This window comes from Aulonocara sp. 'chitande type north' Nkhata Bay, linkage group LG17 (assembly GCF_057382095.1).
Source record: "Aulonocara sp. 'chitande type north' Nkhata Bay isolate Kocher_YH1m ecotype deep benthic linkage group LG17, A_spYH_male_GT1.1, whole genome shotgun sequence".
Taxonomy (NCBI): domain Eukaryota; kingdom Metazoa; phylum Chordata; class Actinopteri; order Cichliformes; family Cichlidae; genus Aulonocara; species Aulonocara sp. 'chitande type north' Nkhata Bay.
In genome coordinates, this window is record NC_141360.1 from 12,063,445 (window position 1) to 12,083,901 (window position 20,457).

General features: G+C 40.6%; 2 protein-coding genes across 2 annotated transcripts; one reads left to right on the forward strand and one right to left on the reverse strand.

Annotated features, from left to right (window-relative positions):
* The first annotated feature begins 99 nt into the window (after nt 1-99).
* On the forward strand, nt 100-13,300 carry uchl5 (ubiquitin carboxyl-terminal hydrolase L5). Its single transcript, XM_086268632.1, has 11 exons — nt 100-898; nt 1,304-1,367; nt 1,444-1,549; nt 2,131-2,256; nt 3,549-3,610; nt 3,809-3,939; nt 4,193-4,256; nt 4,345-4,447; nt 11,943-12,056; nt 12,195-12,293; nt 12,920-13,300. Exons 1-11 carry the CDS (start codon nt 823-825, stop codon nt 12,962-12,964), a joined length of 990 nt encoding a protein of 329 aa, XP_086124758.1. The 5' UTR covers nt 100-822; the 3' UTR covers nt 12,965-13,300.
* A 3,753-nt stretch (nt 13,301-17,053) lies between these two features.
* On the reverse strand, nt 17,054-19,228 carry rgs2 (regulator of G protein signaling 2). The gene is made up of 5 exons (XM_086269545.1): nt 19,080-19,228; nt 18,888-18,965; nt 18,450-18,511; nt 18,084-18,250; nt 17,054-17,940 (listed from the first exon to the last, which is right to left on the reverse strand). The coding sequence occupies exons 1-5, from the start codon at nt 19,169-19,171 to the stop codon at nt 17,746-17,748; spliced, it is 594 nt and encodes a 197-aa protein (XP_086125671.1). The 5' UTR covers nt 19,172-19,228; the 3' UTR covers nt 17,054-17,745.
* Between the last annotated feature and the right edge of the window lie 1,229 nt (nt 19,229-20,457).

The following is a 20,457-nucleotide window of genomic DNA, read 5'->3' on the forward strand; positions in this document are numbered from 1 at the left end:
AGTCGCGGGGGATTGCTGCCCGTTCCTGGTTCTGCCAGGGGTTTCTTCCTGTTAAAAGGTTTTTTTTTCCTTCCTACTGTCCCCAAGTACTTGCTAAAAGAGGGGGTAATTGATTTTTGAGGTTTTCACTGTATTATTGTAGGGTATTTTCCTTATAGTAGAAAGTGCCTTGAGGCGACTGCTCTTATGATTTTTGCTATTTAAATAAAACACAATTGAACTGAAGTAGACTGATAAGAAATCCTGTTACAAATATACGCATTATGGACAATCTTTAGGTCACGCCAACATTAAGAAGTTCCTGAATCTTTGACTTTAGAGCTAGACATTGAATTCATTAAATTAGTAAATAATAATTACTACAAAAAATAGAGTGAATAATGATTTTCACATATTAAATATGAAGGAAATTCCGTTATAAAGTCGCAATGTGTCCCTTCTACAAAGGGCGCTCCATATGTCAATGCTTCACCTCACATGAGGGCGGGTACTGGTTGCCTTGCCGGGAGAAAGAGATTGTTTTTATTATTTCTATATTTGTTTTTATGCATTTATTTTTTTTAAACAATGTAGTCACGGATGTTGTTAATAGGATGTTAGTAATCGAATTTTTTTTTTCTTCTTTGCCAATTACACCATTCCCGTGCGTTGTACGCTGTGAAACAAAACGCGCGCAACCATCGCGTCCACATTGCGCCGCATCACGGTGAGGTCATTGTCGTGCTGCGGTTAAATTAGCCTGGCTAACGGGAGCAGTGCACTGCTAAGCTATTAGCATTTCGTTTATGTGTGCTGTAGGCTGAATAAGTAACAGTGTGAAGGATGTCTGGAAGTGCAGGAGAGTGGTGTCTCATGGAGAGCGACCCCGGGGTTTTCACGGAGCTCATAAAAGGTTTCGGTGAGTGACTCGTAGGGTGACGCTAGCGGCTCATTGAATGTAACGTGGCTGTCTCGACAAGCTAGCTAGGTGGTTAACTGGATACAATAAAGCTAACAATAGCTTCCAAATTGCTACTTACTTTTGTATTGCAACAGGAAAAATTTTTTACATACTGTGCATCTTTATTACACCTTAATGTTGAATGATTTGCTTGTAATAATTGGGTCGCTACTTTAATTGGGCGAGCTAAATAGCTAGCATTACTCAGCGTTCAAAACAACGCGCGTGAAAGCAACCCCTTTGACATGTGTCGTGCATTCTCAGCTGTCAGACTACAAATGCTTTCTCTCCGTTAGTTAATGGTTACTTGAACGGTAATTAGCAATGTAAATAAATGTTCGCTGCTTCACTTGTCATTGTCAGGCTGCAGAGGAGCCCAGGTTGAAGAGATATGGAGTATGGAGCCAGAGAACTTTGAAAACTTGAAGTATGTTCATCTACACCTCTTATCTTGCATGCCTCTGCTAAAGACAGGTCTTTTTAATGTATGTGTTTTGTTACAGACCCGTTCACGGGTTGATTTTCCTGTTTAAGTGGCAGCCTGGTGAAGAGCCAGCAGGATCAATTGTCCAGGATTCAAGACTTGATCACATCTTCTTTGCCAAGCAGGTACTCTTAGCATTACAATTAATGTCCCTGTGTTCATTTAGATGCATTTGACTCACTATCTTCACTGCAGAAGCAATGCATTTTCCAGTTAGTTAGTGTTGGTGGCGCTTACCAGACGAGAAATGAAGTGGCTCTGCAAAAGGCTCTAGTTCATTCACATTGGAAAATGAGTGAGATAATAAATTGCAGCACATCTTACTTGGCTGGATAAATCTCACTAAGCCCACACCAAAGGATGCTGCTCCTCAGTGTAAAAAAAAAAATATATAGATAGATAGAGATAGATAGATAGAGAGATATATATATATATATATATATCTCTATCTATCTATCTATCTATCTATCTATCTATCTCTCTCTCTCTCTCTCTCTCTCTCTCTCTCTCTCTCTCTCTCTCTCTCTCTCTCTCTCTCTCTCGAGATACCTGATCTGCAGAAAATGTTTAAAGTTATATTTTTTTGTTAAATGTTTATGTTCATTATGTTTATGATCAACATGCAGATCCCACTTCCAGTCTCGTGTCATAGTTTGTTTTTAATTGGTCTATTTATTTTGTGCCTCTCTGATCTGTGTGTTTCCAGGTCATTAACAACGCTTGTGCCACCCAGGCCATCATCAGTGTTTTGCTCAACTGCTCTCATCCTGACATGTTGCTCGGCGATACGCTGACGGAGTTCAGAGAGTTTTCACAGAGTTTTGATGCAGCTGTACGTCAATGGTATTTTTGTCTCAAATCCAAATTTAAAAAATAAATAAAAAAGGAAGGGGAAAAATCTAACCGAAAAATAGATTTCAAGACATTTTATTATTTTATACATTTTATGAGATGACTCAGCCATCTGTCCTTCAGATTGTCATGAGAACCATACTGACTCAGTATAGTTTGGTTTTTTTGTTGTTGTTGTTGTTTTAGGGTTGTTTTTTTTATCGCATAAAGAGGAAAAAAGAAAACATTTTCAGCAGCATTGTAGTGTAGCGGTTAGCACTGTTGCCTCACAGCAAGCTAGTCCTAGGTTTGAACAGCCATCGTGCACCCAGGGCTTTTTGGTGTGGAGCTCTTTTTTCTGTGCAAGTTCTCCCCTGGCGCCCTGGTTTCCTCCCACAGTTCAAAGGCATGTGTGGGTTTGGGTCATGTGTGATTCTAAATTGGCAGTAAGTGGGAATGTGAGCGTAAATGATTGTCAGTCTTGTGACAGTCTGGTGACCTGTCCTGGGCATAGATAGCTTTTTAGCTAGCCTTTCACACTATGAGAGCCGGGATAAGCAAATATTTTTGTTGGGAAGCCTTAGCTACTCGAAGCACTTAAGACTACAAGCCACATTTTACCCATGTATACATCGGTTTGCACTCTAGACTCTGAGCGCTCACACCCATGCATGTCTGTGGATTGTGGGGGGAAAATGAATACCCAACCACACTGAGAAGATGCAGACTCCACAAAGAGAAATCCCAGCTAATCCACAGACTAGATTAGGAGTTATTCATGGACCACAGCAGTATTCTTGGGCAAGATTCATTTATTGGAGTCTTAGTGTTGGATAGAAAGAACATAGACAAGGGAAAGAAACACTTGTAGAATGAGACATGTTGTATAAAACACTCAAGTTGAGTATAAAAGTGCTACATAAGAACCAGTCCATTTACCATTTTAAAGATGTTAACTCATTAGCCTGTATCATTGTCAAAGTTCATGCATTTGTAACAAAGATCAGTTCAAAATTCAACGAGATCTGAGGATTATGTTTTTAATTGTATACGGACCTCGACCTCTATAGACGGACATGGGAAGGCTCGGCGGCTCCGCAATCATGTTGACACATTGTTCTAATGAACAGTAGCATCAGTCGGTTTATTATATGTACTATACGTTGGTAGCAGTCAGTAATATAATAATTTACTGTAATGACTTGTTAACAAGCTATTTAAACACATGATGAGAAAAGAATTAAGTGGTGTCTTGTGACGACCCGTAAAATCAGCATCTTCTCCTCTCCTCAGATGAAAGGTTTGGCTCTCAGCAACTCAGAAGTGATCCGACAAGTTCACAACAGCTTTGCCAGGTGAGGCTCTGCTCCTGTCATTTCCAGCTGGGGAAGATGAAAAATAAAAGAGATTGGTCGATTTGTTTGTCAGTGGACGAGTGTGCCTTTTTTGTAAGACGGGCAAATGTGAGAGTCACTTCTGTTCTGTCCTGCATCCTCGCTTGCTCGATAATTTGTGTATGAGGTTTTTTGTAATTGTGTTTTTTGCGTTTGCAGACAGCAAATGTTTGAATTTGATGCAAAGTCTTCGGCGAAGGACGAGGACGCATTCCACTTTGTGAGCTACGTTCCTGTAAATGGCAGGCTATATGAGCTGGACGGGCTTCGAGAGGGGCCGATCGACCTGGGTAAGCAGAAAAATGTCCTTTGTTATTTTTTTCATTATGGTTTTAATAGCTTAGTACAAACTGACAGTTTAATGTTTAAAGTCCCTCGGTGTGCAGCCCTGCTGTGCACAGCTGATTTTTGTCTTCTTGGCTGTGCTCCATTCCTCATAAAGCTGCCTGTTTTTTATGATGATGTAGAGTGCGTGCTTGGGGTTAGTGCAGGTGTCAGTGTATGCGCTATTATTATTATTTTTTTCCTGTTTTTTGTCACCAGGTGCATGCAACCAGGATGACTGGATCAGCGCAGTCCGCCCTGTGATTGAGAAAAGAATACAGAAGTAAACATTGTGTGTTGTACATGTATTTCACGAACGGCTTGCGTTAACCAGATACTTTGTAATTACACGTCATTGTTTCCTTCTTCAGGTACAGTGAGGGAGAGATCCGGTTCAACCTAATGGCCATCGTGTCTGACAGAAAAATGATATATGAGAGGAAAATTGCGGAGCTCCAGGCCCAGCTTACTGAGGTGAGAGGCAGTGAAAGGGGTTGAATCCAGTGAAGATGTGACAGAGAATCATTTTTTATTCTGTTGCTTTCTGCCTCTGAGGCAACCTGTATAATGCGTCAGCAGCTTTCAAAAGTTGGAGATCATAAAGCTCTGCTACACTGGAAGTGAAGAGAAAGAAAGAATTGAGGCAAGAAATGTTTTGTGGACTTCATCTATTCCTTTTTTCTTTTTTTTTTCCCATAAGTAATACGATGGGTCAGAGAGGGACTCGGTTGTCTGTCATGTTGATGGACAGGGTTGTAAAAATTCTGTCATCTCATTTAACTTAATAACATTGCAATTTCAAACCCAGCTGAACCAAAATAACATGCAGAACAGAGTCCGTTTATGGGGATATGTAACCGAAACAGACTGCACATGTGTCATGTTGTCAATACAACAGGCAAAAATGGACTGAAGCACGGTGCTTGCTTGAATATAAACAAATATAGCAGGGATGTTGCTGCAGAGGAAATTAGGGGTTGGCGGTATAAACGGTATACGGTAGAAACGATATAAATTTGGCCAATGGTAGAGATTTTTACTATACCACTCTACCGCGATTAGGGATGGGTATTGATAAGATTTTAACGATTCCGATTCCATTTTCGATTCTGTTTAACGATTCGATTCCTTATCGATTCTCTTATCGATTCTTTTTTTTTTTTTTTAAAGGAGAACACTAAAGTCGATTAGCTTAGAACTGTGTTTTATATCTTCTCTTTGAACAAGATAGAAATTTAGGAGTAACATGGCCTTACAAACCCAACAGTGAGATCTTAAGAGATCCAGCCTACGGCTCTTCAATGGGGTGTCACAGGGTCCCCAGGAAAAAAAATGTATATGTAAAATAATAAAATAAATATTCTCCTGTAGCAATAACAAAGTTTAACATAAATTATTCTGTAGCAATTACACAAGAATATCCAGTAATGTCCTGCCTACAATTAAACACATTCACTTACCAAAGTGAAATCGGGGGCATCTGCTGTGGCAAATGGGTGCAAGCCTTTGACCACAAACTTGGTCACTGCTCGGTGACATTCGTCTACGCTACCGTAGCAGTCTACGCTACCGGTAGACTGCAGCGAGAACTGCCAGCATCTGAGCCAGACTCTGTCTCTCTCATCATGGTTATCTAAATGCAACGCACAGTAATAGCAGGTTTTGTAATAAGGTAAATCGCGCTAACATAATATGCAATGCTAATTGATTAGTTACCTGCAGTATTAACGGGAGAGGACGTGGAAACGCTACCGCTGCTGCTGGGTTGAGCTTCGCTAGTCCGGAGCGGATCAAAAACACGACATTCGTTGAAAGCAATCGCGTGTTTTTTGAGCAAATGCTTTTGCATGTTCGTAGTGTTTCCTCCCTTTGATGAAATCTCTACTTTGCAAGTATTGCACGTTGCCCTCTTGTCATCCTTTCTCATAAAGTGTAACCAAACTTTTGAGCGTTTGTGCCGCTCAGGCGCCGTGTTTCCTACTGGGTAAAAGACGCTACTCAACGTGATGACGTCATTCGGGGCGAATCGTTTTTAAAAGTGGCAAACGATTCCAAGGAATTGAAACAGTGGGAACCGGTTCTCAACAAGAACCGGTTTTCGATACCCATCCCTAACCGCGATAGCGCATGTTGATGGTGTCATCAAGCTGCACCTATTTTGGTCGAAAGCATCGCAGCGGCTGCAAACAACATCATCTGCAAATTATGCCGGGCGACAGTCATAGCAAAGACACAAAGCACTTTTGGAATATGAGGAAAGCCAAAAACTGCGCTTCCTCCACTTCCCTACCATTGATTCATTAATGCTGAATTCTCTTGCAGCCGCTCTATTCCCGTGTTGTTGCAGTATATTAATGACTAACCTCGTTTTTTTGGATGGATTATCTCAGTTGTTCTCCTGACTGAAGTTTGGTCCGTGTATAGCCCCTAACCACCAGAAACCCTCACGTTTACTTTTATCGAGTGGAAAAAACTTAGCGTTCATCCTCCAGCTTCACTGTGCTAATGTTATGCTAACATAGCTGTGTCGCTAGCGATCACGTAGGACATCATTATATACCATCTAGCCCAACTTCAGTAACCCTACAAATGTCACTGCTTAGTTTTCTGTCTTCATTTATGTTGGAAGTGATAGCAGAGCTGTACGTTTTAATTTTTTCAAATATCTCTCAGTCAGAACATGGCATACAGTGGGGCAAAAAAGTATTTAGTCAGCCACCGATTGTGCAAGTTCCCCCACTTAAAATGATGACAGAGGTCAGTAATTTGCACCACAGGTACACGTCAACTGTGAGAGACAGAATGTGAAAAAAAAATCCATGAATTCACATGGTAGGATTTGTAAAGAATTTATTCGTAAATCAGGGTGGAAAATAAGTATTTGGTCACCTCAAACAAGGAAAATCTCTGGCTCTCACAGACCTGTAACGTCTTCTGTAAGAAGCTTTTCTGTCCCCCACTCGTTACCTGTATGAATGGCACCTGTTTGAACTCATCATCTGTATAAAAGACACCTGTCCACAGCCTCAAACAGTCAGACTCCAAACGCCGCCATGGCCAAGACCAAAGAGCTTTCGAAGGACACCAGGAAAAGTATTGTAGACCTGCACCAGACTGGGAAGAGTGAATCTACAATAGGCAAGCAGCTTGGTGTGAAAAAATCAACTGTGGGAGCAATCATCAGAAAATGGAAGACATACAAGACCACTGATAATCTCCCTCGATCTGGGGCTCCACGCAAGATCTCATCCCGTGGGGTCAAAATGATCATGAGAACGGTGAGCAAAGATCCCAGAACCACACGGGGGGACCTGGTGAATGACCTGCAGAGAGCTGGGACCAAAGTAACAAAGGTCACCATCAGTAACACACTACAACGGCAGGGAATCAAATCCCGCAGTGCCAGACGTGTTCCGCTGCTGAAGCCAGTGCATGTCCAGGCCCGTCTGAAGTTTGCCAGAGAGCACATGGATGATACAGCAGAGGATTGGGAGAATGTCATGTGGTCAGATGAAACCAAAGTAGAACTTTTTGGTATAAACTCAACTCGTCGTGTTTGGAGGAAGAAGAATACTGAGTTGCATCCCAAGAACACCATACCTACTGTGAAGCATGGGGGTGGAAACATCATGCTATGTGGCTGTTTTTCTGCCAAGGGGACAGGACGACTGATCCGTGTTAAGGACAGAATGAATGGGGCCATGTATCGTGAGATTTTGAGCCAAAACCTCCTTCCATCAGTGAGAACTTTGAAGATGAAACGAGGCTGGGTCTTCCAACATGACAATGATCCAAAACACACCGCCCGGGCAACAAAGGAGTGGCTCCGTAAGAAACATTTGAAAGTCCTGGAGTGGCCTAGCCAGTCTCCAGACCTCAACCCCATAGAAAATCTGTGGCGGGAGTTGAAAGTCCGTGTTGCTCGGCGACAGCCCCAAAACATCACTGCTCTCGAGAAGATCTGCATGGAGGAATGGGCCAAAATACCAGCTACTGTGTGTGCAAACCTGGTAAAGACCTATAGTAAACGTTTGACCTCTGTTATTGCCAACAAAGGTTATGTTACAAAGTATTGAGTTGTATTTTTGTTATTGACCAAATACTTATTTTCCACCCTGAATTACGAATAAATTCTTTACAAATCCTACCATGTGGATTCATGGATTTTTTTTTTTTTTTTTTTTTCACATTCTGTCTCTCACAGTTGAAGTGTACCTCTGGTGCAAATTACTGACCTCTGTCATCATTTTAGGTGGGGGAACTTGCACAATCGGTGGCTGACTAAATACTTTTTTGCCCCACTCTATCATGTTTAGGTGGAAACTAGCGAGCTAACTTCTAACTCCGTTGAATTGAATAAATTCTGTTTTCATGGATGCCTGGATGTTAAACTTAATTGTTACACCTGGTAAAGCAGCAACGCTGATAATTTGATTAAAGATGAAATAATTTAGACAGTTTTTAACTCTCATTGATGCCCCAGTGTTCGTTTTACTGTGGGACCTGAAGCAGATGGAGTTTTGGACCCAGATTACTTCACAAGGCTCCTGACAACGACAGCCATAATGCTCCGACAATCCATCAGGTGGTGCAGCTTCGTAGCTTACCAAAGTTGTACTAAAACATTTTTGACAGATTTTTGAGTGCTGTGTACCACATAAAATCAGTTTGAGGTCAGTAAGAACAACCAGAATTCACACATAAGGCACACTGTCGATTTTTGAGAAAATTAAAGGATTTTAAATGTGCCTTATAGTGTGTAAAATACGTTATAGAGAAGAAAATAATATATCGCGATATATATCGTTACCGCACATGCTTCAAATTATACCATGATAGGGGTTTTAGGCCATATCCCCCAGCCCTAGAGGAAATTCATTTGTCCCTCTTGTTTCAAAACAGCTGCCAAATGACCTCGAGAGAGGTTCCGAGCTCCATCTGAACCAACTTTCAAATGTACACTTCAAGTTTGAACTACAAAACATTCATAGCAGGGTATACTTTATTATTATTATTATTATTATTATTATTATTAGTCCTTTATTTATACAGGTAAAAAATGTCATTGAGATTAAAAATCTCATTTTCAAGAGAGACCTGGCTTCATGGCAACGAAAGTCAAAATACACATACCACATAAGTATATAACATTTAAAACAAATACAATATCCCATACCCATTTATATTCTTAATGCGGGAACGTTCTATAGATGTCCAAACGTTTGCATGGGCTAGCAACTACCTGTGAAACAAACGTAAATTCTCAGTCTTCTCAAACAGGAAACAGACTTTTGTTGCTCCGCCTCGGTGGAAAAGCTACATGTTTAAAAGCTTTTTAAAAAACTCACTTTTTATATGAACAAATAAATTGAGATAAATGTGTAACTGTACATACTTGTGATTAATTTCAAACTGAATTTCTGTTATTACTGTGGCCGACCTGCAGTACCATCATGTCCCACCAGGGGCCCCCAACGCACACCTTAAATCAGTGCTGAAATGATGGGACTGAAGTACTGAAAACGTTTTACCTTTTGAATGAATATACAAGCAGAACGGCTGTAGAGGGGGAGAAACAACCCTGTTAGGGTTACTGTGAAACAGAAGCTCTGCGGGCCACTTTGAGGCCCATCTATGTATTAGTACATAACGACAGCCTAACAGCTTTTTAAAATGGTAAAAGGAAAAGAAGCAAGCCGCTCTGAATTAAATTTAGGCTAAAGTCCGGCTGCGGATCTCTCCGTTCACTGCTAAGTTCTCCCTTCTTCTGTGTCACTTTTCCTTTTTTGGATGTGGAGCCCAAAGCTTGGGGAACGGAGCTTTTTGCCATTTATGTGTATACAGCTGTGCTCCCCACCACTGTCGAGGTTCAGGAAAGTTGAGACGATAAGGCAGGTGATGCAAACATTCACTTTTGTATCTATATAAGCTCGACATCAGTCATCATCAATGATGAATAAAAATGAAATGCCCACTGTTCATTTTCATATTCGTCTATTTTTTTTTTCTTTGCCCCCCATTATTAATTCAAAACCACAGTGAGCCACTGAAGATGAGCAGAGAGCACCATGTGGCTCTGGCTGTGGTTCAAGACTCCTTTTAGCTGTCAGTATTTATGCTCATTGGTTCAGGATCAGAGATTGCATCAAAAAGACAAGCGTGGAAAAGTTTTACATCGGCTGCTGGCTTACACGAGTAAAAACTAAAAGTTAACCCAACTTTTCAAACAACACAAGAACTGCATATCATCTTACAGTAATGGATACTCTGCTGAACATAACTGGCCTTTTCTCATTCCTTCTGTTTAATAGTGAGACAGTTCCTTTTTTTTAGTCTCTCTGCACAGAAATTTATTTTCTTAAAGCTTTTGAAGGCAAACATTTGTAGGAACTTGTTTCAGAAAAGGAGTTTAAGACTGTCTACGGCTGATCTTTACGCTCTGACACTGGTTGAAATGTCAAACCTTATTCCACTGCTTGATAACGTATATTAGATAAAATATTGAGTTTACATGACCTGACATGAGTGAAAGATTTCATATTTATGAAATCAATGGGATTTCATGTATATGAAAGGGGCTGCACAGATACATGAGCCAAACATGGATATCAGCTTATCAGCAAATTGCCTGACATTTATTTATCTGTTCACATTCAGTTAATGATTGGAAGTTTCACAAAATCTGTGATTTGTAAAGGGTTAAGGATTTTAAGTCCCCGCTCCCCCCTTTTTAAGAGAGAGAATCTTTGAACTTCAAATTAAAATGAAAGAGTTGGAACAAATACAACTTGGCACCTTTTGCACTGTTAGAAAGCGGCCTGTTTGTTGCTGTTTAGCTGACCTTTATTTAAATACAGTTCAGGCTAGGGCTGTGGGATATGGCCAAAATCCCGATATAAGACATCTATCATCCCGATAACGATATAAATCACAAAAATTTAACATTTTCTGTAAATTCTGTGAATCTCGGGCAGCTCGACGTGTGTGAAGTGTTTCCAGCTGGGCATCGTGTACCTGGAGTCGAGTGTTTTAACCGATGCATGAAACGATACATTTTTAGACACGTTTGAGTCTAAGGTTTATTTTTTTAGCACCTGACGGCTATTTTATGCTTCTCATCCGTAAACATTCTGCAAACTCTTTCACGTGATTCAGTTTATTTTGAAAAGTCTCAACAGGATCTTGAGCTTTATTGTGAAAGGTTTATGTGGAAAACAAACAAGCGGACACGCGATGATGGTTTTACCATCGTTGTTGCTAACGACAACGCATAAAAACAGGCGCTTGTCTGTCTGTAGTGTGGTTATATTAAATATAAGAGAAAGAGAGAACTTTAAGAAATTAATATAGCCACTACAGTGACCATCAAAACAATGAAAAATATATTGCTGTAAACAGTTTATTTTGCGACACCACAAAACAAACGATGGCGTAAAATGAAACGATAGACGTTTTTATATCGTCATCCGATATATATCGTTATATGAACAGCCCTAGTTCAGGCTGGTCCTGCTGACTGATCAGAATAGCAGGGCGTAGGTTTGAGCTGTTTTTATTTGGGGTTTCAAAGTGGGGCCTGCCAGAGAAGAGCAGGTGTCTTAAGAGAGTGATGAAAGAAAGCTGGCCTCTCTCTGATTGAAAGCTTTAGGCCGTTGCCATGGTCCTGTGCACTGTTATGGGATGTTGCTGTAACTAACCACACCTAACATTCACAAAAGTTTTCTCAATGATGGGTGGAAGAATGTAAAAATGACTAAACATATTGTTCACTGCAGCTCATTATCTAGTGTCTTGCTTCTGTTAAGACTAATAAAATCGTTGCCTGTGTTATATTTCCATATCTTGGTGATTAAAGCCGTTTGCAGAGGTTTAGCTGCTGCGTGCGTTTCATCTACTTATCATCACCGTTTGTTCTGAGTGCAAGTATTCAGTGAGTGGACGGAAACCTTCTCCCGCCTTCTGTTTCCAGGATGAACCAATGGACACAGACCAGAGCAGCACGTTCCTCAGCTCCATCCAGTCAGAGATTGCCAAGTACCAGCTCCTTATTGAAGAAGAAAATCAGAAACTAAAAAGATATAAGGTGGGTCTCTTCTTCAGTAATAATTTCATAATGTTGCATGTGACGTGTCTTACAGAAAGCCGGTCCATGAAGAAGTAATTCTCCTTCCAGAAAGATTGGTGGATGCGGATTTTTTATTATTATTTTTCTTTCTTACAGATTGAAAATATTCGACGAAAGCACAACTACCTTCCTTTCATCATGGAGCTGTTGAAGACGCTGGCAGAGTACCAGCAGTTAATACCTTTGGTGGAGAAGGTAATTCCCCCCCCACTTTCTCCAGCTTTCCACAGCCCTGTTTACTTTGAGCAGGCGAGTGTTCTCAGAAGACTCGAGTACTTTGACATTTTAAAAGATTGTTCTTTTAACAAGCACATTATTTTAATTAATAAGCCGAGTGCTGCCAGCAGGTAGCTTTTATGAGCATTGGAGGAGTGATAATGAAATACCTTTTCTTAATGTGAAGGGTCTCTGTGAATTAAGAATTCCCTTTTGAGATTTTGGTGAGGGCATTTCTTTAAGAACACGCTGATTAGTGAAACTGTGTAGAAAGCCAGACTGTAATTGGCTTTTGTGTCCACTAGGTGGCAAACTTGATTTGAAAAGTAGGCGCTGTCTTTGAGTGAAGTAATTTCTGTTTATTAATACAGGACCTTTTCATGGGAAATAACTTTTCATTTCATTAATTGATTCCAACTGGACAACAAAAACAGAAAATAAATGTGTTTATTAATCTATTTGTAACTAGAGCATATGAGTTTAATTGTTGTGACTATGATAGTTTAATGGGAAATAACCAGAGGAATTATACAAAGAAATTACATTTGAAATGAGAAGGTCCTCCGTTGCTATTAATAAAAATGTCTCTGGGTTTGTTTCCCCAGGCGAAAGAGAAACAGAGTGCCAAAAAAGCCCAGGAGGCCAAGTGAACAAGAGCACACTATGATTTATACACACACACACGTCCATCCTAAACCCTACAGTCACCCCCCCCCCCCCCCCCCCCCCCCCTCCCACACACACACACACACACACACACACTGTACCTGTCACATATGTATTAATGACCGAAGATGGTCTGCAGCACACTCTCACCATGGCAACCCATTAAACCATCCAGGACTGCCCTTCGGGTGTAGCCAAAAGACTGTCTGGCAAGGAAAAAAAGAAAAATCATGTGTCCATCAGCTCTAATGCATGCTCGAAGGAAAGCTGTTATCAAATGATGTTCTGTCTTATTTTCATAATAAAAATGTCTAGATGTTTGCGGACTGCTTGCTTTTATGGACCTGTATTATGCGTTCCCCTGATGTTTAGATGTGTCTGCAGATAGTTTACCCATCAGTGCTGTGTAGCTAAATTTCTACTAGTGGATCTTTGGCTCCATCTGGTGGTGTAGCGTTGAAATAGCAGGGCATGTATTTACTGTACTTCTTGAAGGCCGTGTATCAAGACTATTTTTTTCCAGGCTTTGTCATTTAATTAACATGGTGGCACATTCGTACTACAGCTGTTTTTCTAAAAGAGCTCCTACTTAAGCAATCAGACATTCAGATCTTTGTTTTAGAGCTGGACCTGATGGGAGGACACAATCAAGCCGCCAGGTCCTTATAAGTGCATCATCAACAATGGACTGGAAATTTAATGACGTCTGTGTGGCTTTTGGATACATTCCCATTGCAGTGTTTTGATGTTTTTTAACACTGAAGGCAAAGGATCTTCTCTTAATTTGTCAAGTAAATCAAATTCGAGACGGCGGTGTACAGAAATTGGCTGCTCTAGAACAGTGTGTGCGTCTAAAGGCCTGTGCAGACTGACGTATATGCAGAGTGCTGACCAAAGTAGGACGTGGCCCGTTTCTAAATTTGGATCCAGTATTTACACACCTTTTGAGTACTCCTTGGATCTGATCCCAGTAGTCTGTTGCCATGATCGTCCATAGCAACAAATGAGAACCCACAGGTTTTACTACCAGTTTAGAGAGAGAGAGGCAAAGACAGTTTTATTTTCTTGCATCAAGCCATGTGGATCAGCAAAGGTGTTCACTATGATGACATACCAGTTTTGCGTTTGTGAATACCAACACCCTGTGCTTTTTTTGGACTATCTGCTGTTGTGCACACCAATTGCCATTGTTTTTTTTCACGCCTATTGTATCCTTTATTTGGCTGTTGTCACAAAAATGAGTGTGATGATGTGGTAGATGGATGCAGATGTTAGATAAAAGAATTAAGATTCTAAAAATAGCCAGGCATCTACGTAATGGAATGTGTGCTGGGTAAGTCTACTTTAAAGGTCAAGGCAAGTTTATTTGCACAGCTCATTATCACATATGATTCCTCAAAGGTCTTCAGAGGCCTGAAGCGATGACGGTTCCATAATCAGACATGGAGAAAATGTGTGGCAGAATAACATCAGCACTAGGACACAATTCACTTTTTTGTATTCCCTTACTGTTAAATTTCTCGGTTGCTTTCTTTTTGTTCAGCCAGCATTTCAAAACCCAAAAGAACTCGATTTCACAGTGACGCACAAGCATTGAGAAACAGGAACCATCGAATGTTTGGCATTGTTTGTTGACTAAGATTAGGAAGATTCATAGGTTTTCATGATAAATCTTTGGGGGGCAAATAGACACTCTGGAAGAAATACTTCTTCTAGATGTCTTTTCTCCTTTGACAACTAGATGTGCAAACTGTATAAAAAGTCTAGCAGTGCTTTGGAGAGGTATCTATGGGCTAAACACAAAGCATTAGTTTACTTTGTTTTGGGGGGTTTATTTGTTTTCATTGAGCATTAACCTTCAGCTCACTCTTCAAACCAAGTGAAAGAAAGCAGCTTTCATCTGTTGTGGTGAAGAGAGCTAAAAATGAAAGCCAAGCATTGAAATTAAAGCTATTTACTGTAAATTTGTGTTTCTACCCTCACGTATGTGGGCAGGAACTGTAGAAAGTCACCAACAGAAAACAGTCACAGATGCCAGAGGCGGAAATGGGCTTCTTCCGGAGGGTGTCGGGACATGCCCTTAGAAATAAGATAAGTCACTTGGGACGGACTTGGGGTAGAGTTGCTACTCCACGTTGAAAGGAACCAGGGGATTTGAGTAGACACGCCTTAGGCAAGGTGTTTCAGACATGTCCAGTCACTACGACATACTGGCTGGTTTCAAAGTACCTCAGTATCCCCCCCCCCCCCCCCCCCCCAAGGGAAGGGGGTCTCCAAGGCAATGGAGGTCTCGGCATTTGTTTAGACTGCTGCCACTGCAAACTGCACCTGAATCAGTTGAATAAAACATACATAGAAGCATGAAAGGTTTCCAGGTATAAATGAAAGGATCAAACAAATAAATATGACGTGACTAGAAGAAAGTTTCACCTAAATTACTGGTGTATCAAACATCTTTGGAGACTCCATATCCTAAACATCCCTCACCCCATAGATGTCCTGCAGTTTTATGGGAACATGAATCCAGCACAAAAACAAAGAAAGAGCAGAGTTAAACGCACTGGTATAAAATCGCTGGCTGATGGTGCTCACATCACAGAGAACAGCAGAACATATGGTTCTGGAGAGCAGCCGCTTTAAAAGATTATTCCGTCTCGTCACGACAGCAGGGCAGACATCTGACAGAGAGAGCAGAAGGGAAGGTCTGGGTGTCTGGCCACTGTCAGCCACCACTGTGAGTTCACAGAAGGGGACTCTCCCTGTCAGTCAGGTGGCCCTCTTCTCCTACACTTAGAAATTTAAACATAAGGGGTTACTGTTACAGTGTGCGAACTCAACTGTACAAAAAGGAATGCAATGTTCCAGAAAAGACGAGGAATGTTGTTGTTGGGCAACTGAACATGCTGCACGTTATCTAATAAGTCTGACTGCTCTGTTAAACATTGCGAGGCATTTATCTCAGTAATCATTTGTTATTTCTATTTTAAACAAAGAATTTGGGATTTTAAAGGTCCTCTAAAACTTTGTATTTGTACGTATTTTTTCAGCATTTCCACATACGTTCATTTGTATTTTGAATGTAACACTTTCCTCGAGCTCGCATTACTGTGCACAACCTCGACATGCTGCAGGAACTGGGAAACAACTCGTATGTAGAAAATGTATGGAAAGAAAATATAGAACAGCTAAGGACGTATTTCCCTTGAGGCCTGGTGGAGACCAAAATTTGAGTTTAAAGACTAGAAACTAACTTATTGTATTAGTATATTAGGTAACATGGCAGAAAGTAAAAAACCACCAGCAAATCTGATTTCAATACTGCTGGTGTTAGCTAGCTAGCTAACAACAGTATTTTTAGGCACAGGTGTTCAAGTATATGAAAATATCACCTTAGAGTAGAAGAATTTAGTATTATATGTGTTATATGTATATGATAATGTGTTCTGTCATGAACTCTGCAAATGCTGCATAAAAAGAGCTGGCGTGACAAAGGCAGTCATTATTTCCGTGAAGTCTTTCCTGTTTGAAACATTTGACGTTGGGTGTTGAGTCTGAGCCAAAAGTACTCTGTCAACACTTTGCAAAACGAGTACCTATGCTTCAATGTACATAGCGTAGTACATTCAGTTGTAAGTATGCAAACTCAGACAAACTATATTTGACTATATTTATTCTGTAGTGTGGTTTAAAGCAACGGTATACTAAACACTTCGCACATATTAGCTTTGTACCTTGAAAAGATGTCGACTATGTTTGAGTTTTTCTTACAGGCCCCAGTTACCCCAAAAAGTTAGCTTGGGCACAAGCTAGCCTCAGCTAGTTTATTTACGTCAGCTAGCTTTTTTCTTTTTTTAATTCATTATTTTAAAATTTACTGTTGAAGTGAGTTAAGAAAAACTCACTCTAGCAGTAATGTAGATTTTACATTTCCGAGTAGTCTGCTAAAAGAGGATCCAGCTAGGGAGCTACCTTAAATCCCTTTTTGCTGACGTACTACTTTTTCAGACAACTCGTGCATTCTTCAGTGCTACATATTTTGTGCATTAAACTGGTAAACAAACACATCCAGAACATTTCAGTGTTGAAGAAAACATTTTAATAACCAAACAGTCCAGCTGCTCAATGCTTAAATTCACATTAAACACATAGTGCAACATCACATATTTACAGTATCTTACAGTATCACAGTAATTTCAGGCCAAACATAGGCATTAGATGAAACTGTGTCATATAAATTACAATTGTAATTTTGTTTTAATGTAAACTGCTGCAACCAGCAGAGAAATGAAAACTAGAGGTACACGCGAGGTGTGTTTGACCATACAAAGCCTTCAAATGGATATTGTGACAGAAAACACTTCCTGTCACTGTGTTTGGTTTGATGTAAGGCAAGAGATGCAGGCAAGTGTTTTGACTTTGAATGCAGTGGAACTAGATCTGCATCATTGATCAAAATGTCTATTGGTATTGAAAAGAAGGTTCAGGTAATGGCTCAGTGATAAAAGCTTAGCATTAGTCCCATCTGCTTGAGACAGTCTGTGCACTGTCTGCAGCGACATACAGGATCTGGCCAAATCATTCCCGCTTCCTCGTTGAGAGCTCTTGACAGCACTTTGCATTTTCCACACTCGCCCGTTAATGTTTATGCTACGAATTTGCATTCAGCTGTATTATACCGAGGTAGCGCCTGGAATGAACACGGTGGACAGTCTATTTACAGTCACAGGGGTAAGCAAATGACTCCACAAGTGGGTGTCTAGTTATGCTAGGACTCAACGTCCATGTCCTCTCTTGCTGCAGCTGCATACAGTTCGTTGTAGAGGTCAGAGCTGATAAACCTGGGGTAAGAGTTGTTTTCCATCAGGTTGTAGATTTTCCTCTGAGCTACCAGGAAGCTAGTTGCAGTGGGCTTGTGGAGACTCTGTGCGATGGCATTTTTGGTGTGGAAATCCAAGTTGACCTGTGACCAAAGACAAAACATCCAGAATGAGCCTTTGACCCCCATTTTAACAAAGAATATCTTTATTATTAAAAGTGCGTGAATTCTGATTAAAATCAGCTTAAAAAGAACAAACAAATCCGAAGCCATCTGTTAGCCGTTACCTCCTTTGGCGCTTCACTTTTAATGAACTCCTCGTAAATGCGGTTTGCCTTGGACACCATTTCCTTCCGTGACTTGATCTTTTTGAACTCCTCGCAGGCTGACCAAAACTCAATGTTCTCATCGCAAAATTCGGACCTCAGAAAGATACAAAATGCAATTTTCCCATCTGCGTGAGAGATAGAGAGGGAGAAGAGAAAGATTAGAAAACTACTTCCGTCACACCTACTGGCTCTTTGCCCATTCATGTAGGTGAAAGGAGTGGCAGCTTTGTTTTACTGATGACTATAAAAAGATTTCATTCGGCTCACAGTAACCGTGTAACCTTAGTGACTCAATGTGCCAATAGAAGCGTGAATGATACTTACATTTATGACTGAGCAGCTTGTCAAGCGACTGCGCCCATTGGTTCACGTCATCTACACTTGGCCTGAGGGTAAAGAACGCAGCTCACGTAAGAGATAATTATAGTAGCGCTAACTACTACGTTAGTGAAGTGTCACTGTAAAGAATTGCTTATCAAAGTTGAAAGTCATATTGCATGATCATATTGCATGATCGTGTTGCATGATTGTTTTGCAAACTGTTTGATGAATTATTTTACAGCCATTTGATGCTCTCATATCTTTTCCATTAAGAATTTAAGGACTTATATGAGCCGTGTACAGTTCTCACTTATATGCACAAGTGAAAAATATGCCAAATCTTAATTTACATAAAATGCAAATTAACTGAACACCTGAAATTTGAGACATTAAATCCACAGAAATCATTTTAAAACAACTTGTAAAACAAACAGGGCTTACCGGCAGAGTCTGTTTTTCACACGCTGTGTAGAATTTGTCTTCAGGAGAAGTCGTATTCTGTTCCTCCAGTTTTTCCTCCTTTATAAAAGAAAATTAAAAAAAGAGTTCACTCATCTGCTTTTAAAGATGTGCAATTCTTTTACAAGGACATAGTGACCAGGAACGTGCTCATTAAAGACTGCATCAACTTACTTGATCCCCTTGTCTGCGGCCAGCTCTGTTGGTTTCATGCAGTCCGTAAATGCCATGTTTGGGGATGACACACTAGCAAGGTTCTCTCTCATTGTTCAGTCCTCCTCTCCTTCTCCCTCTTGACTTGTCTGGCAACTTTATAGCTCAGAATCATGCGTCGCAGCAAGGCGGAACTAGAACGGCAGGTCTGTAATGTGATTGGCTCTCCCTGAGTAAACAGCAGCTCGCCCCGCTGTGACTCTCAGCCCGAAGCAACGATAGGCTGTCGCTGCATAAATATTCCCTCCCTGAGTTGCCTGCGGGCTTCCATTTTTAAGAGTAAGGTCAAGACGTGACGTATATAGCACACTCAGTGCCCCTGTTCTTAAAATAAAGTTGTGTTGGGAGAGTAATGGAACTTTTCTCTTCTTTTTCTTCTTCCCCCCTGTGTTTATAGCCAGACACAATCACAATATCTTTAAGACTGTAATTGGTGAGTTGAAAACAAAATATATTTGAAATGAATAGATGAAACAGGTGATTCGTTGCTACCTTCTGTGTTGATGTTTAATTAATTACTCATAGAGGGTGTGGATCAGTCACTTCGCATCCTGACTCCTGTCTTGATGGCATGTTAGATATGGGCAAGTTGGAACAAACGTGATGATGTAATATCCTCTTACCTCTCTAGGTAAAAATGTAGGAACAATGTTTTCATTCCTCACATTTTATCCTAATAAAAAAAGCTTTAATTGAGTCCACCAGTAAACTTTAGGTGGTTACCTCCAGTATTGTTATAAAGCTCAAAAAAGGTTTACTTGTTTTTAAAGCATAACCTTATCTAGAGGGGAGTACTACCTGCTTTACTTGAAGTGTGTTTTAGTCAGTTAGAAACACAGTAGTTAAGGAACTGACCATTTATAGCAGAAGGTTATGGAGGCGAGATTTAGTGGATAAGGCCGTGCCTTTTGAGGGAGCTCTCAGAGGGATCTGAGCTGCAGTAAGCTGCTGCTAAAGAACTGATCCGCCTTCACCAAACACATGCTCAAACATGAGATTTTATTAAAGCGAAGACAGCCAAAAACTTTCAACACCAGAGGCAGAGATCTGAGTAGCACTCCAGCCCAATTATGTTAGCACGAAGGTATCAGCAGTCACCTGCGAGAGATTCAACTTATCAAAGCTTTCTCAGGCACCACTATGAATACCAAAGAATAATGCTGGTGACTGATCAGACACGAGATTACAAAGTATGACTGAGGTATCTGATACTGATCACGCTGAGTTTCCTGTCTGGAGTCTTCCACTGATACTTGATTAGATTTTATATAAAACATGGATACAGCCACCATGAGCCCACACACACGAATGGCATGCTGATTTGACTAGCAAGACACAG